The sequence below is a fragment of the Ailuropoda melanoleuca genome, chromosome 7 (genome assembly GCF_002007445.2).
Source record: "Ailuropoda melanoleuca isolate Jingjing chromosome 7, ASM200744v2, whole genome shotgun sequence".
Taxonomy (NCBI): Eukaryota; Metazoa; Chordata; class Mammalia; order Carnivora; family Ursidae; genus Ailuropoda; species Ailuropoda melanoleuca.
Genome location: NC_048224.1, coordinates 54602285 through 54619703, shown reverse-complemented (window position 1 = coordinate 54619703; position 17419 = coordinate 54602285). Strand labels below are relative to the sequence as shown.

At 50.8% G+C, this 17419-nt stretch overlaps 1 protein-coding gene and 1 long non-coding RNA gene across 9 annotated transcripts in view; one reads left to right on the top strand and one right to left on the bottom strand.

Annotated features, from left to right (window-relative positions):
• FNBP1 (formin binding protein 1) overlaps positions 1 to 16597 on the top strand; it is a 135286-nt gene extending 118689 nt beyond the window's left edge. For 4 of the 8 annotated variants that reach the window (XM_019795275.2, XM_019795274.2, XM_019795269.2 and 1 more), the window contains 5 exons: positions 394 to 503; positions 5641 to 5773; positions 7335 to 7456; positions 7738 to 7877; positions 9516 to 12803. In XM_019795275.2, coding sequence (XP_019650834.1) covers positions 394 to 503; positions 5641 to 5773; positions 7335 to 7456; positions 7738 to 7877; positions 9516 to 9694 — 684 coding nt within the window. In that variant the 3' untranslated portion in view covers positions 9695 to 12803. Of the gene's footprint in view, positions 1 to 393; positions 504 to 5640; positions 5774 to 7334; positions 7457 to 7737; positions 7878 to 9515; positions 12804 to 13478 lie in introns of those variants that run through there. The other 4 variants (XM_011219705.3, XM_019795270.2, XM_019795268.2 and 1 more) reach the window with 2 other exon arrangements.
• On the bottom strand, positions 510 to 4543 carry LOC117803041. The gene is made up of 3 exons (XR_004626617.1): positions 4422 to 4543; positions 2861 to 2953; positions 510 to 675 (listed from the first exon to the last, which is right to left on the bottom strand). It is a non-coding gene; the product is annotated as an uncharacterized LOC117803041 (long non-coding RNA).
• Positions 16598 to 17419: the final 822 nt, after the last annotated feature.

The window sequence follows — 17419 nt, the reverse complement described above, 5'->3', positions numbered from 1 at the left end:
AGAGACTTCAGACTTCCTTCAAACTCCGGTGTTGCCACCAACACTGGCGGTCAAGTGAAGGTACCTGCCTCAGAATTCGTTTTCCATCGATTCTCGCAGGGGTCAGAATTGTTTCTTCCCCTCCCTCCTTCTGCAGCCTTGCCCCCTGCCTTGCCAGAGATGGTTTGGCCAGCAAGCCTGGACCCCGAACCGGTGTGTGGGACTCTTTTGCAGTTTGCATGCACTGATCTTGCGTCTCCGCTGGGTGTCGTGGGAAGGAGCTTCCCTTTAGTTCGTGGAAACACTTGCAGACCTCTGCATCCCCCGGTGTCTGGGGAATGACGTGTCCTGCGGGCTTCCCTCGGGGTCTGTCCTCCAGGAGGAGCGCCGGCTCACGCCTGTTTGCATTCGCAGGGCGCCACGCCAGAGGATTTCAGCAACCTCCCGCCCGAGCAGAGACGGAAAAAGCTGCAGCAGAAAGTCGATGAATTAAATAAAGAAATTCAGAAGGAGATGGATCAAAGGTAGAGTGGAGCGATATGACTTACTGAGAAATTCAGGTTCAGTGTGGAAAGATGGGAGATCCTGAAATAGCTTCAAGAGACGTGATCATTTCAGCCGTGTGTGTTTCACGGAAGGTCTACCAGACGGCTTCATTCCAGAGCAGGAGAATTCTTCTAACAAATGGGTTTTACTCTGAGTTTGGGGAACAAAATACGTTTGGTTATTTTTTTTTCTGTATTTCCATACTTTTTTTTAAGTTTTTATTTCTTTTTAAGTTTTAAATTTTCATTCCAGTTGTGTTAGTTTCAGGTGTACGATATGGTGATTCAACACTTCTGTACGTGACTCGGTGCCGTGCCCATCACGACAAGTGCCCCCTTAGCCCCCTTCACTGGTTTCACCCATCCCCCACCCTCGTCTTTTTTTCAGTCCTGAGTATGTAGCTGAGTGTTTTGTACAAACGAGGAAGAGAAACGTGGCGTGAATCCTGCCCCCCTCCCTTGCCCCATGTTCTAGCTTTGGGTCTGAAATGTCCTTGTCTTTCTGTTTGAGGATAAGTGACAGTCACTCTTCCCAGAGGTTCTCGTGACTTCTTATCTTGTTGTAACGCATACTGATGTGTGTAGAAAACCAGTCACAGTGTGTCTCATCACACACACCACCAGCCAGCAGGGGTATGATGTTTGCCCGCTCCTGAGACGCTCCTGCGTCACAATCCCACCGCTGGGTCTCCTGGTTTTCTGAGCTGTTTTGTAAGTTTGATCCCAGGGTGGTATATATGCAAAGAAGAAGAAGAAGAGAAGATTTGGTGTCTCTTCATTTGCACGTCCCTTCCCACATTTATAACCTGTAGATCTTTTCTGTCACTTGCTAATGATCCTGATTGAAAAACCACTTTATTAATTGTCTCTCACTTTATAATTCTCACTGAGTGAATTAGGTGAATCATTCATCTATTTGAGATTTTCTGAAAGGTAACTTGAGATTTTGTGCCCTGTAAACAGGCCAAAAGGTGAGCCTACGTAGATTTAGTTACGGCAAAGCTGGGCTCGTACGTGGCAAAAGGAAAGTAGTTCTTTATTCTTTTACCTCTGGTAGAGCCACTCCTGAAAAATGGGTGGTTTTATTAATTTATTTATTAATTAATTTATTTATATTTTTAATTTTTTTTTAGAGAGAGCGAGAGAGATCGTGGCGGGGGGACGGAGGGGCAGAGGGGGAGAGAGAGAGAAAGACTCGCAAGCAGAGCCCGATGCGGGGCTCACTCCCACGACCCTGAGATCGTGACGTGAGCCGAAATCAAGAGTCAGACGCTCAACCAACTGAGCCACCCGGGCGCCCCAGATGGGTGGTTTATAAAGCCTGTTGCAGGGCGTAACAAATAGCGGCACATATAATTAACTTTGGTTTTATTTTGTGTTAGAAATACACCTCACGAGATGAAAATTTTTTATTTATCATTTTTATTACACATGGGACCAAATATCAAAAGGGTCACACATGTGTGAACCAGTGAGAGCTCGGGCTGTTGGATAAGTGAGCAGTTACACTCTGCATGGGAGTAAGTTCAGACTCGCTCTCCGAAACGACACTGCAGAAGGTCATGGACACTATTGTCCGATAATTATACAAAAAAATTTCTCTGCCACTTGGGTTGTAGCCATGGAAGCTGGTTAACCTTTTAACCCTCACAGCAGCCTTGCTGGTAAGAAAGCAAATCCTGTTTAACCATTTACTAGATGACTGTTTATTGAGCATTTACCACGTACAAGGAAATATCCTAGACCCTGGGAATAAAGCAATGAACAAAACACACGAAAATCTCCGTTCTCAGGCAACTTACATTTTGTTCAAGAGGAACAAGACAGGACTAACCAAAAGCACAAAGTGTGAGGGTAGTTTTAAAATACCCTGGGAGGGGTGCCTGGGTGGCGCAGCCGTTAAGCATCTGCCTTCAGCTCAGGGCGTGATCCCAGCGTTCTGGGATCGAGCCCCACATCAGGCTCCTCCGCTGGGAGCCTGCTTCTCCCTCTCCCACTCCCCCTGCTTGTGTTCCCTCTCTCGCTGCCTGTCTCTCTCTGTCAAATAAATAAATAAAATCTTAAAAAAAAATAAAAAAATAAATAAATAAAAAAATAAAATAAAATAAAATACCCTGGGGTTCAGGGCTGCCCGGCTGGCTTAGTTGGAGGAGCGCGCAACTCTTGATCTCGGGGTCGTGGGTTCCAGCCCCACGTGGCGTATAGAAATGACTTAAGTAAATAAAACTTTAAAAAAAATTAATATACCCTGGGTTCAAACGTGGTTCCACCTATTTCTGTTGCAGACTTTGGACAAGCTTCTTAACCTCTTCTTGATCTTTACCTCTTAACCTTACCTCGGTTTCCTCATCTTGAAAAGGAAGTTAGTAGTGAGGATTGAATGTGTCAGTGTATGGGAGGTGCTTGAACCAATGCCTGGCACGTAGTGTCTGTAAAATAAAATGGGTATGTTCAGTGCCAACAGACCACATGTCCCAATTAGATTTTCAGACTGAAAAACAAAAAAACAAAATCCACCTGTATGTTACCTACGAAAGACACACCTAACTCATAAGGTATTAAAAAATAAAAAACCCATAAGGTATAGAAAGGTTGAAAATAAAAGGATGGGGGCGCCTGGGTGGCACAGCGGTTAAGCGTCTGCCTTTGCCTCAGGGCGTGATCCCGGCGTTATGGGATCGAGCCCCACATCAGGCTCCTCTGCTATGACCCTGCTTCTTCCTCTCCCACTCCCCCTGCTTGTGTTCCCTCTTTCGCTGGATGTCTCTATCTCTGTCAAATAAATAAATAAAATCTTTAAAAAAAAAAAAAAAGAAAAGGATGGAAAAAGATACACCATCCACTGGTTGGCCAGTGCCAACCAGAGGAAGACTGACTTTCAGGCCAAAAAAACCCCTCAGACTATTCAGCTCAAGAAGGTCAACTTCATAACTTAAATGCTTCGAGTAACAGACAGCTCAGTTTAAAGCTGTAGGACTGTATGACCTCAAAACATGAAAAGGTTAAGCTATTAACCCTTTGACATGAGTATGTTCAAGAAATACAAACACATCATTGTTGGAGGAGATTTTTAATGCACTTCTCTGAGTAACTGATAGAACAGATTAACACATTGAGGGTAGAATACTTAAATAATATAATTGACAAAATCGACTTCAGACATGTCTACCCAATAATTGCGTTGTGCACATTCTTTTCAAGCACACATAGAACATCTCCAGCAATTGAGCATATCCTGTTTTCATGAAGCAAATCTCAACAAACATCCAAGGGTAGACACCATTTAAGGTGTGTTGTCTGAAGTCTGCAGTAAAGCTGGGTACCAATAACAAACATTTAGAAATTAAGAAATGTAGCTCTGGATAATTCCGAGACTAAAGAAGAAATCATAAGAGACATGGGAAAATACATGGAGCGGAGTTGAACCTGAACCATTCTACACATCAGTTGCTGGGCGGTCACTAAGGCAACGCTCATAAAGGGAACTTTATAGCTTTCCATACATATTAAAAACAAAAAGCACTAAACATCAGTGAGCTAAGTATCCATGTCAAGGAGTTAGAAAAAGCAGAGCAAATTGAACCAAAGAAAACACAAGCAAGGAAAGGGTGTAAATTAATGCCACAGAAAAACATACGCGCACAACAAAGAGGATCAACAAATCCAAAAGTTGGTTCCTTGAAAAGATGAATAAAATTAAACTTCTGGAGAGACCTATCAGGAGAGACAGGAGGAGGAGAATCGAAGATAATGAAGCCCGACCAGTCTTTTGAGAAGTTTTGCAGAGAGATAGGGCAGTAGCCAGAGGTGTAGCCATAAAGTCAAGAGAAGAATTGGGTAAAGGTGGACATTACAGTTTGTTTGTTGTAAGAGCATTTATTCATCTCAGATCCTTACTGATCGTCTGCGCGTGCCACGTCGTGTCCCGTCACTGGGGAGTTACCAAGTTAACAAGAGCTTGAGCCCGTGGAGCTTCCTCAGAGAGCTTCCATTCTAGTAGGAAGAGACCGACAGTAAACAATAATAAGCATAGTAACAAATCACATAATGTTTGAAAGTGATACGCGCTGTGGGAAAGAAGGAAGTGGAGCAAAGTCAGGCGGCGGGGAGTGCAGGTGGAGGGAGGGCTCTAGTGGAGACGCGACCTCCGGGAAAGTGAACAGTCAGTATCCACAGAGAGGCAGCAGGACGGACAGGCTCAGATGCGAGGGGCTGGGCCCAGGCCTGGTGAGGACTTGTGGAACTTCTCTTCCTGTTATTTCTGTGTTTTCACTTCAACTATTTCCCATGACTCAAGATAGGGTTTGGTTCATTGGTTTTATGTTGTATAACAGGTTGAGGCTGCCTTTTACTGAAGCTCATTAAAGCTGGCCCCTTCCCACCTGCAGAGTCATTTGCTCTAAGCTTTTAACATCTTGAACCCTGCAGAACTCTACTGAAAGTCCCTCGGAGCCAGAGTTCAAAATTAATAGAGCTCTTTGGTCCCAGAGATAGGCCCAAGCCTGGCTGCAACGCTCCTATAGGGATTCATTTACTCAGGCTGCTGCGGGTGGGCCGCCAACGTGATGTCAGGAAGGGTGTGGAATCTTGCGATATGTAGCTTTGAGGCTCAGTTGCCCGCCTGTCATGGATGCCAACTGTGGGTTTGGTTTCTTAATAGTTGAAAGAGTGTGTAATAAAATTTCCAAAGCCGTTAACTCTGCTTCTCCAGGAGGGGAACATATGGTAGCCCACGAGACCCAGGATGCCAGCTGGAGCTTTGGTTTGCACGAAGCATGTGCGCCTGGATATTTGGGCTTTGTTTGTTTTTGTTGTTGTTTGGGGAGAAGGGAGGGATGAGGGATGGGATTGATTTATGTTTCTCAATTGCTGGGGGCGTGGGAGGTACCAGATACCATTCAGAAAAGGCAACTGAAATTTTAACATCCATCTCTGGATTATACAGACCTTGGGAGCCGAAATCTTATATGGAGTTTTAGGGTGAAAGCAGGCCCCAGTCCTCCCTTCCAACCCAGGCAGTGACACCGTCTTCCCATGCTCCCGTTCACACAGTGTTCAAGGCTACACTTGGCGGATGACATTCACCTTTACCGGGTCCTGCTCCTTTTTTTTTCAGAGATGCCATCACAAAAATGAAAGATGTTTACCTGAAGAATCCTCAGATGGGAGACCCAGCCAGTTTGGATCACAAATTAACCGAAGTCAGCCAAAATATAGAAAAACTGCGGCTAGAAGCCCAGAAATTTGAGGTATGAAAAAGCTGTGGGTATAAAGTTCTGTTGGAAAAAAAGAGAAACTGAGGAAGGGCTGGGGGTCGTGGCGTGTGGAGGCTGTCGAGCGCCAGAGATTCGTGCAAGAGATGCGGCTGGAAGTGTCGGGGGGCTTGGTGAGCCATGGTAAAAGGAAAAACGGTCACCCAGCGGCTGTGCTGTCCCTCGGCATGCCCTCTGCCCAGGATGCCCCCCAAAACCGACACCAATCTCAGTCGTATTTGTATGTGTTGTTCTTTGGTTTAAGTGTTTCGCTTTATCTGTCCTGTTCCCGCGTCTGTTGGTGGCGGATACAGCTGGCATGTGCCACCATGAATCCAGGGGCTAAAAAAATCAAGTCAGATACATATGGTTCTTACAAAGGACCCATTGTCAGGGGTTATAGAGGTGGCAAATTAGAAATGAGTAGGAAAGATAAATAATAAATGTTTCAGGGAGAGAGGAGCACTCAAGAGCTATGGACAAAAGGCTTCTTTTACCCACAAATTTTCAAGGCTGCAGAACATGGGAAAATACATCAGTGACTGATCGCTTCCATCGAAATAGGTTACTTCTAGCCATGAAGGGTCAGATGCGGCTTTTTAAGATGCTTCCTAGAATCCGTCAATCAGTTACTACTGTTGGAGTGTTTAGAGCCTAGAAATGTCCTTTCCTGGTCATTTTTATCATTCGGCCATTTTTTTTTTAAAGGTTTTACTTATTTACTTGACAGAGATAGAGACAGCCAGCGAGAGAGGGAACACAAGCAGGGGGAATGGGAGAGGAAGAAGCAGGCTCCTAGCGGAGGAGGCCGATGTGGGACTCGATCCCAGAATGCTGGGATCACGCCCTGAGCCGAAGGCAGACACTTCACCGCTGTGCCACCCAGGCGCCCCATCGGCCATTTTTACACTATTTCAAATGTTGCCCAAAATAATTTTATCTTTTATCTTATTTGATTTCCTGTATGCACATTTCTTAACTATTAAAAAGAGTGACACTCCTCAAAACAAGGAAAGATGGGTGTCGCTTTCAGACTAAGTCACGGCTCACGTGCGGCGGGAGCCTCCTCGTCTCCAGGGGGACCTCGCTGTCACGGAATCTTGGAACCAGAAGGAACTAGAAGTGACTTATCCGAAATCACACAGCTGTTTTAAAAAGCCCAAGAGTAGAGGGGCACCTGGGGGGCTCAGTCAGTTCAGGGTCCGACGCTTGACCTCAGCTCAGGTCTTGACCTCACGGTTGTGAGTTCCAGCTCTGCGTTGGGCGCCACACTGGGCGTGGAGCCGACTTAAAAAAAAGAAAAGTTAAAAAAGCCCAAGAGTCTAACACGGTCCGGCGCCTAAACACGCTTGCTTCCACGTCTCCAGCGTGAGATGCCCTGGAAGCAGTCGCCTGTGGGTACCTTCTACAGCCGAATGCTCAGACACTGGACACCCCCCCATGTGATCCTTCTCAAATCTCAGTGACCATCACGCCCCCCGAATTGGGGGCCTTTAAGACTCCCTGGTCAGGCCCTCAGCTGAGCTCAGACCAGCGTCTTTGGTGATTTTGCTTGCAGGCCTGGCTGGCCGAGGTGGAAGGCAGGCTGCCAGCCCGCAGCGAGCAGGCCCGCCGGCAGAGTGGAATGTTCGACGCCCAGAACCCGGCCACAGTCAACAACTGTGCCCAGGACCGCGAGAGGTACAGTATCTGTACCGCGCCGGCTGTCCGCTGGGGAGCAGGTTTGCTCTGTGTTCATGTTCCGATTCTGGAGTCTGGAAACCAGAGTAAGGCCCTTGCTCCGCACCAAAGAGCCCGCGATGCCTGACCTGCCCTTCCCCCAGCGCATGGGTCCCTAGTGCCACATGGGGCAGTGACGGAGCACATGGAGTGACCTGAGATGGCCTTGGTGGCAGCAGTCAGGGGGTGCGGGCGCTCTGCTGGGCAGTCGCTATAGTTGCTGTGTGCTTTCCTTTCTTGAGCAGCCCGGATGGCAGTTACACGGAGGACCAGAGTCAGGAGGGTGAGGTGAAGGTGCTGGCCACGGACTTCGACGACGAGTTTGACGAGGAGGAGCCCCTGCCCGCCATCGGGACCTGCAAAGCCCTCTACACGTTCGAAGGTGACCCGCGTCCGCCCGGTTCCCCGCTTGCGCACGCTGTCCCTTCTCCTGCTGTGGTTGGACCTTCTTCCGAACCCTTCCAGATCTTTCTCTCTCATCTTACTCTTGTTCTGCTCACTGTCAGCATCATCATTATTTGGTCCATGGCTGCATATTTTGCCTGTTGGTCCGTAATGTGGAACAGTTACCGTGGAGCTTTCTTGCCGCAGATAGTGTGGAATAATGATTTCATCCGTTCATTCAGTATTTCTGGGAGCTCCTGTCTTGGAAAGCCCCCAGAGGGGTGGGATGCGGATGGGTTGGCGTGGCCTCTGGCCCTGGAGAAAGAGAGCAGACACACATTTGGGGGAGGTCAGCTGGTAGCACTCACCAAGGCGGGGTACGGAGTGCTGGGGGTTCACGGGACAGTGAGCTCACCTCCTCAAGAGAATTAATTCTGGGAACTCTCTGGGCTGCTGTCCATCCGAGGTGGGGAGGTGAGGGAAGCGTGGGCTCGTGTGGCTGGAGCTCAGAGGTCTCAGGTGGGAGTGGTGGTGTCACTGAGGGGGGAGGTGGTGGGTAAGACAATCGTTTGGATTTTATTTGGCAACGATGAGGAGCTGTGGAAAGCATTTGAGCAGGGTGTTGATGCCGTTGGAGCTGTACCCGAGGACGTGTATCGTCACGTGTGTGGGAACGATCGGAGAACAGGGTTGAAGGGTTACAGACTAGCCTAGAGTTGCCAGAACGATGTTCCGTAGAAAGATATTACGAATACGGTGGTGAAGCAGTCCGAGCTCAGGTAGGTTTGGGGAAGCTCCGGGACGGATGGGTCTTACAGACCTCCTCACGTGTTCAGTGGGACAAGAAAGCACCAGGTTCAACGTCACCAACTTAACCTCATTCCCACACCTCGGCCCCACCCCCGCGGCACCCCTGTAAGCAGCTCCGGCAGTCTGCCCTTGAGAATGCCACGTGAGCAGTGGGGCGCTAGTCTTGGGGAGTTACTGTAGCAGGTGGTCTTGGGGACCCCGGTTAAAGAGTGGGCCCGGAGAGGCCGTGGTCAGCACGCTTGCCCAGACCCCTGGCTGATTGGAAGCCGGGAACAAAGAACAAAGACGGGAGGAAAGGGAGAGGATTCCCGAAAGGTGCCCTCCTGCCCCTCCCCCCAAAGTGGGGAGGTAGGAGGAAGTCGTAGTTGGGGAGGAGACACAGCAAGCCCAGGTTCAGGACCAGGGCAACATTGGAGGTGGACCTGTGTTTTAGGCAGAGAGAGAAGTGGAACCTTAGCTATGGACAAGAACCGGGATGGGAGACAGAGAAGTGGGGATAGTGTCTGAAAGGGTGTCATTAAAGCCATTAAGCATACACTCCCCGCAAGAGACAGAGGAAGAGCAGAGCAAAGATGTCCCCTCGGGAGGTACCTGGCTTCCTGGGATGGAAGGGAGGGCTTCCTGGAGGAGCTGGAGAAGGGTCCCTGGGAGCCGCAAGGGGAAGGCCTGGAAACTTCTGCCTGGGAGGAGCCCTTGCAGAGCAACCGGGGGAGGGGTCCGTGCATCTGTCACTCGCTCCCTGCGCCCCTTTCATTGCCAAGCTCCCTGTTTGTGCCCCGCCTGGACGTGAGGAGAAGCCTGACGCATTCCGGTCTTGCTCCTGCAGGTCAGAATGAAGGGACCATCTCCGTGGTTGAAGGAGAAACACTGTACGTGATCGAGGAAGACAAAGGCGACGGGTGGACCCGCATTCGGAGAAATGAAGATGAAGAGGGTTATGTCCCCACTTCGTACGTCGAAGTCTATTTGGACAAAAATGCCAAAGGTGCTAAGACTTATATTTAATACAACTTAAACAAAAACAAAACTGTAAAAAAAAAAAAAAATTGGAGTTGTCTCTCCCCACAACTATGACTGTTCCGGGCAGTTCTTCCAAAGCCTGGCTGGAGGACACCGGAGTGCGTGCTGGCACATGGCCATGCAGTGGGCTTGTAGGCGTTCGACACCCGAATTTCCTTGGCTAGTTTTGATATAATCACGTTTCACTTGCTCATGAAATATGTCGCGGAAAGCTGCCAACTGCCAGTTTACAATTCTGTCATTTGAAATGGGATAAACAGTCCTTCCTCTGGCAGTGTCTGTGTAGGTATCCAAAAAATAAGTTGCCTTCTAGCTTCTAATCGCTATTTCTGAATTTAAAAGTCCACACGCATCAGAGGGGCGGGTAAGACCCTTAGAATGTCACATTTTGTAACTTAATAACTTGAACTTTGCTAGTCTTTCTGATCTTACAATCACTGGCTTTGGAGGAAGTCCTCAAAAAAACCTCCCCCTCCTGGAGGAAAGGGTAAGACGAGTCCTAGATGGGTACTCAGAGCGTGTATCTTTTCTTCAACGTGTTTGAGATCATTGGTAGATGGCCGTGAGTTTCCTCTCCCGTCCGCGGGATCCCAGACAACCAACTGAAATCTGGAAAAGCTTGGTTAGCGATGAACCGGGCGACTTTTACAGGAGACCGCTGAGCTCCCCGCTGCCGTGGCAGTCCATCAGATGCCCTGGTTGCTGTTTCCATAACTTACCCAAACCGGTTTTGTGGCAAGTGCTGCTGTATTCAGCTCACACGTCCCCAGGTGGGGCTATAAATAGAACCCGGAGCAGCAGCTGCTTCCACACGCAGACCCCAGCTCATCACTTCGCAGACGTGTTTCGGGTTCGGTTTGGTTTTGTTTTTTGTTTTTAATCTTTGGCATCTTTAAGACCCGAAAGTATGAATCTACTGAAAATCGTTTCAGAATTGCTAGCTCGTTTTATGTAATGAGCCAGAGCCAGAGTGAAATAAAGTATTTCACCATCTTGCAAGGAATCTGGGTAGCGTGGGGATTTGCATTTTTAAGTTGGCAACAGAGGCAGGGAAATCAATCCGGTGCATGGAGATAGGTACCCGGGGGTGTGTGTGTGTGTGTGTGTGTGTGTGTGTGTGTGTGTGTGTGTCAAGAATCTACCCCGAGGTCACGGAGAACCAGCTATGAATGGCTCGCACTAAAGCTGTCCGGTTCTGATGTTCTTTTTATGGGGCTTCCAGAATTATTTATTCATGTCCTTCCTACTTTTTAAATAGGAAATTAGCTCCTTGCTTTTACATTGTGAGCTCCTTTTGTAAGCGCAAGTCAATTTAAAGCTGATTCTACCCAAAAAAAAAAAAAAAAAGCTGATTTAAAAAGCAACAGCAGCTGATGAGCGGGGTCGGGCACCTGGCCGCAGTTACAGGTGCTTGTTGTAGATTCTAGCAGAAAGGTCGCTGCGTTGCCCAAGGACCACCAAAATGGAATTTAGTAAACCTTAACGACAGCCTGATTTTTAAAGCACGTTTTATTGTGAAATAATGATAGATTGCCAGGAAGTTGCAAAGACAGTACCGAGCCGTCCCCTGTACCCTTCAGCCGGTGTCCCCCCATGGTGACTTCTGACGTGACCATAGTATAAAGCCACGAGCAGGAAACTGCCATCGGTCAGCCCGCTTTTTAAAATACCATTTTATGATTCAGATTTCTTTCGCCTTGTTCTACCTTTGCTGACGAAATATCGATAAAGCCACTCACCCTGGACCCCAGACCTCTCAGGAAGATCGTTTCTGTTCCCCTTTTTAAGTATTTGCCACAAGTAACTCGGCTGACCCTGAAACCACGGGGCTTCCTCCTCACGAGCTGGGGGAGGTCACAGCACTGGGCATGGACCCAGGTGAACAGGGGACCGCAGATATTAAAATCAGAGCTTTCTGTCTGATGCTGGGACTCATTTCCAGCCTGTGAACTGCTACCAAACACCGAAAAAAGTCTTCAAATGGCCAAGACAACGTGAACCTTTGCAAGCCTCCCTTGGAAAGTATGGCATTCCATGGCATTGTTGTGGGTTTATTTATTTAGTTTTTTTTTTCCTTAACAGTTGTGCAAATTTGATTCAGGAAACGGCTCAGTTGGTTGGTGGGGGCAGGGGGTGGGTTTGGGCGCGTAATGGAAGGCTCCTGATTTTCAGTTGCGTGCCTCAGGCCCTTAGCACAGGCAGCTGGGGAGAAGGACCGAACCGTGCCTCGGTGCCAGCCGGTCAATGCACCAAGTATTAGCAGAAGTCCTGAAACCATTCCCAAAGAATCAGAATTCCCATTTCTGCCCAGAGTATACTTTGGTTTTTTCTATGCAGCCCCCCCACCCCCCGAAAAGGTTATGTGATAAAAGAAGTCAAGTCTCGGCATGTGGGTGAAGTTTTCTGCTTTTATTTTAGACGCCCAGAGGTTACTCGTGAATGCGTAGAAGCCTGTCTTCCCCACCTGCTTTCTCAATCTGCTCGGCACCCGCAAGAACACGCCCCCCCCCACAAACCCCCCCAGCCCGTGGGGCTGCTGCTTCCTGGTGCCCAGAACTCAAAGCAGCTGTTTTGTGCCCGTGTGCTTGTGTGTGTGCTTGTGTGTGTGTGTGTTGTCTACGATGTGACTATTTAATAATTGCCAAAATATTTAGACTAGAGGAACCTCCAACGGGTCAGCTGGATTGTGACTATCTTCATTTATGGTTTGGTTTTGCTTTTTAAATTGCTTTCTGTTAAATATGTCCGTCAGCCCCCCAGCCCCCCAGCCCCCCATATTTGTATATGCTGCCATTTAAAAACTAAAAGGATGACTTGAATTCGTTGTTTTAACGTTTGACTCTTGTCTGTTTTATTGGTGATTCCGCTGCCTAATGACCGTTTTTGTTTTTGTAACCGCTGGGGAAGCCGGAAGGACTAGGTCCCCTGCCGGCCGCTCCAGCCTGAGCTTATTGTAGACACTTGTGTTCTGAGTAAGTTTCGTTCCAACACAGCCAACATGATTGTCTCTGTCTCTCCCTGAAAGAGAAGAACCTGTCTGGCTCCTCTTAGTTGTACCCTCAAACCTGCCTCTCTAATAAACGTATTTTTCTCAGTGTTGTGTATTTTAAATGATTTTTCCACCTTTCCAAGAAAATGATTCTGTGTAATCCGGGTGTTTAACTCTTTTGTCTTCAGTCACGGGGAACTTTTCCAGCCAAATGCTTTTTAAAAATTCTGCCCTCGCCCTCCCCGCCCCCCTTTTCAATGACGACACCTTCTCTGTCTCTCGCCCTGTGTGCACCTGAGGGCTTTACAAGTCTGTCTCCTTCCTCTCCTGCCCCCTCCAGATGAAGAACTTTCACTGTGGATTTCTGAGTAGACGCTGAGTGACACTTTTGTCCTTTTCGCCCCGATTTGACATGTTTTTGTAAAGCACGGAGAGTGTCGGTCGGTCGGGGAGAGAATCGGGCCTTGAAATTCCTTGCATCCTCCTGGGAAGCGGGTCCCGTTTCTTTCTCCCGACGCTCAGCGGACCCAGAGAGAGGGGTTGGTGGCGGGGTGGATGGGCGCGGGTCTCGGGTGGGCCTCTCTTCCCCCCGAAGGGAAGGCCAGCCCCTGAGCCGACCTGAAACCGTGAAAGTTCCTTATCTCAGACGTGCCCATGGTAACAGCCCGTTGCTCTAAAGCTGTTCCCCCCCTCCCCGGGCGGTGCGGTCTGACCGGACGGGGCCTGCCCCCGGCCGCCGGCCTCCCTCTAAACAGTCTTTCTCTTCTTTTTGTGTTGTAGATCCCTAGAGGCGGTTGCCGGAGCCAGAGCCTCGGTGAGCCTTCCCGGGAGAAACCCTTCGGTCTGCTTGTCTCCACAGGCCTGGGCGCCCGCGCGCACAGACGGCTCCCGGGCTGGGCCGGCCCGGCCCTCCGTCGTCTCAGCCTGAAGCCACGTCCCCCCGCCCGCCACACGGCTGCTTGCCTTTTTCTTTTTTCGACAGCATGCTTCTCGTGGCCCGGCTCCTCCCATGGCCCCGTCCGGCCACCTCTTCAGGGGCAGGTCTGTCCCTGTCCCCGCCACCCCCCCCAGGCAGGGCCACGGAAGGCAGCTAGACACCTGCTCCCTCCTTCGGGGCCCCTGCCTTGGCCCCCAGTCTACCTGGCGCATCCTGACCTGTCCATGGTTCACACTGTGCCTTTCATGAAAACTTCGCCACTGGTCTCCCCGGGGGAGACTAACAGAATCTGGACAAGGAGGGTCAGGTGTGCGCCAGGCGGACTGAGCTGCCCAAATGTCATGGATGGGTTCCCGTGTCCCGGGTCCGTCGACTCCTCGGTGGCCCTTTCCTGCTTAGGGGTCCTCACCTCGTACTAAACATCAGCCCTCGCAACATTTCATGGCCTGAGCGTGTCCGTGGGGGGCCCCGGGGGACACGCAGGCATGCCCATGCATGCCTCCCCCTCCGTGGCATGCACACACACACACGGTTTTATTTGGGGCCTGTGCTCCGTGGCCTGGAAAGGTCTACACTGGAAGTCCAATTCCACCCTGAGGGGCACACGCAGAAGCTGGGGTCCGCCCTTCATGGGGTGAGGGGAGGTCCCAGCCCCCACCTCTCTGCCATCGCTGAACGAGAGCGGCGGGTCGCGGCCCTGGACGCACGGGCGTCTCACCTCAGCGTTAGCTCGTTGCCAAGTGAGAATGCCCGTCTTCCCGAGAATTCCGAGATTCGCATTTCAGGATTCTAGCGTTTTCCTCACCAAAGACCCCGTGCTGCTTGCGGTCCTTCAGGTGGTCCTGCGGCGACGGCGGCCTCATGTGCTCACGTGCTCCGTGTGCCACGGAGACTGGACTGAGTTGGCTTTTCGAGCGAAGTTTCCTGCCTCTTACGGATCCTTGAGGAGAACGTGAGGCCGTGTGGCCCGTGTCCGCTCCTGCCTTCGAGCAGCGGAGCTTCCCTTCTCCGGTGCAGACACAGTAGGGAGAAGGCCCTGGCTGTGAGTGTCTGGGAACAAGACACCACCCGAAGCCCAAGAAGGAAATTGGGCCTCTGTCTTCTCTCGTTTGGCTTTTGGTAACTAGGTGGTCACTTCGAACATCCTCAAAGCTTCTCGACATTTACGAATCTAAGACAAGGATGTCTTACGGGAGCCGAAGGGACAGGGACAGAAAGAACAGGTGCTGAAGGCTGCGCCTGTGTTCAGTGGCCAAAAACTGGGTTTTTTCAGCAAACCAGGGTTGACCATGGCCACGCACCCCTCCCGAGAGCAGTTCGGTGACTAGAAGAAACCTCCAGCAAGCAAATGCCTGGGGTAAGCAGGTGAAGAGGAAGTGACTTGGGGTTGCAAGGCGAGCAAATGAGTGAGCGAACATGAGCCCACCCTTCTTCTGTCTTTCTGTCTCTGTCTCTTTCTTGCCCTGAAGGGGGCGAGGCCCTTCGGTCCAAGACTGCTGGTCTACCTGCAGGGACGGCTGAGGCTGCGGGGGTCTCGGGGCTGCTCTGCGGGCACCAGGCCTCCATTCCCCACGAACGGTGGTGGCCCACCTGTAGCGAGCTCCTTTGTCTCATGAGAGGGCCGCCTAGCAGATGCCCGGGGCGAGGAGGGTCGGGTCTCCCCCGTGTCCCTGCAAACCTTCAGGGGCGTGGCTAGGACGGGCAGTCCCAGTGACTCCACGGGGGGGCTCCTCTGCCAGCCCAGGGCGGGGGGGGGGGGGGGGGGGGGTCAGGTATCCCCAGGAACCTCTGACTCTCACCAAGCCAAGCTGACCGCTCTCCACTCCACAAGGATGCTACATGGTTTTTTAAATCGGTTTTTAGAGCCTCAGTAATGCATGTGCATTGCATCTTCGTACTCTGGGGTCAGGATAGATTAATTTCTCGCATCATAGGGAAAATGGTAGAGGCTGCAGTGATTTGTCCTTTTAGCGTCTGTTAAGCCCGATATAGAATATGCTGGTATCTTGTAACCCCTGCGCCTTTTTTTTTTTTTTCCTTCTGTACCACCTGCGTCCAAAAACGAATGGATCGTAAGTGCTTCTCCGTGTTAGGCTTGGTGTTTGCCTTCCGGCCCGGCTGTGCGGGAAGCGGAGACTGCAACCCTGAGCTCGTTCAAGGGGCTAATTAGAGGGTAGTTGAGGCGTATCCTTTACTCTTGGGGATCCCCCGGGAAATCATCTCTACAGGAGTGTGGACCAGTTCACGTAGAGCAGGGGAACCTCCCCATCGGCTTCTCGGGCCCCCCCCCGCGCCCCCATGCCTATCGTTCCTCCGCCGAGGCTAGAATAGTGTTGGAAGGATGACTAAGTTTTAAAGCACCTACCCTGAACGTGACCTAAAAACAACGTGAAAGAGGAACTTGTCATCTGCCGGCTTTTCCTTTGCAAGATAAAAGGGCATGGAAAGCTGTCGTGGGATTTTCCTTTGGGTTTTTCGTGAAGCTTCCAGGCTGTGAGGCTCAGGCCAGATAAGCTGTAGCTTATCTTGCGGGCGGCAGCCCCGAGGCCCCCTCATGCCTTCTGGTGACATCTGTAATTACAGGAGCGAGCGCACTGAACGTGAAAAAGCGACGTGGATGCTAAGTGTTTTTCCAGAGATCTTACTTTCATACTTCCTCGTGCCTCTGCCTCCCGCGCTTGTGCCGTCAAAACACGTCTTTAAAGAGTGATCCAAAATTCTATTTTTAACCTGATGTTGAGCACCTTTAAACGTTTTGGTTTATTTGTGTGTGTGGCACTAATTCTAAACTTCGGGGAGGCATCTCAGTGTGGTAACAGCCCCCTGCCATTGTGAAGGTTCTAGAATTGCCCATTTGTTTCTGGAGATGGAATTAAACCAAATAAAGTGCTTCCATTGGAAGGCTTATATTGACCTTGTAACTATATGTTAATCTAAATGTTAAATAAAAGTGTAACCTCTGTTACGTTGTCACGGGACTGTTTTGTGGCACGAGGTGACCTCGGGCCCGGAAGCAGGCAGGGCCCCTGGGCTGGGGGGGTGCTGGGCCCGTGTGCACCTCACTGATTTACTGGGTGAAGCCAGGACAAGTCATGTAGCCATCCCCTCGCACCAGGCTTGCGCCCTACAAGTGCTGACCACCACCCCACCTGCTGGGAAGCTGTCCGGAACCTGTGATGTGGGGTTCAGGTCAGTTCGGTTCAGGGATCTGGGGGGCTCCTTAGGAGCAGGAAATTTGTCTTCCACGCACATCAGCGGGCAGCTACTCTAGGTCTCCCGGGACCCTGCTGTGGGGGTGGGGGCTGCCGGACCACGGGGCCCATTTGCATTCTGTGGACAGTCGCTGTGGCAAGTGCTTGAGCCCACCCTCTTGGTAGCCTGGCTGCAGTAACCACGGGCTTGTGCGACAGCGAAGGGGGGAGGACCCCAGCCTGCCCCCCCACCAGGATGTGCACAGCGGGAGGCTCCCTGGCAGCCCGAGAATCCCACCCCGGGCTTTTCGGGGAGAGTATAATGATTTGTGCCCACACCTCTTTAGGTCCTAAAGCCCCTCAGAGCCGTTCGCGAACAGAACAGTCGGGAGGGAGGGAGGTCGCAGCAGAGCTGCTGAGGGGTGGGAGGTGAGGCCACCAATACGAGGCCAGGTCTCACCTCGGCCTTAGGCCTTAGCCTCCTCCCCTAAACGGATGTGAGCGGCCCTCCTGACTCAGAAGGCAGCAGACCTGTGGGTCAGGCTCCCCCAGCGGGTTTGGGAGTCTCAGCAGCCAGCCCGCCCCCCCCCCCC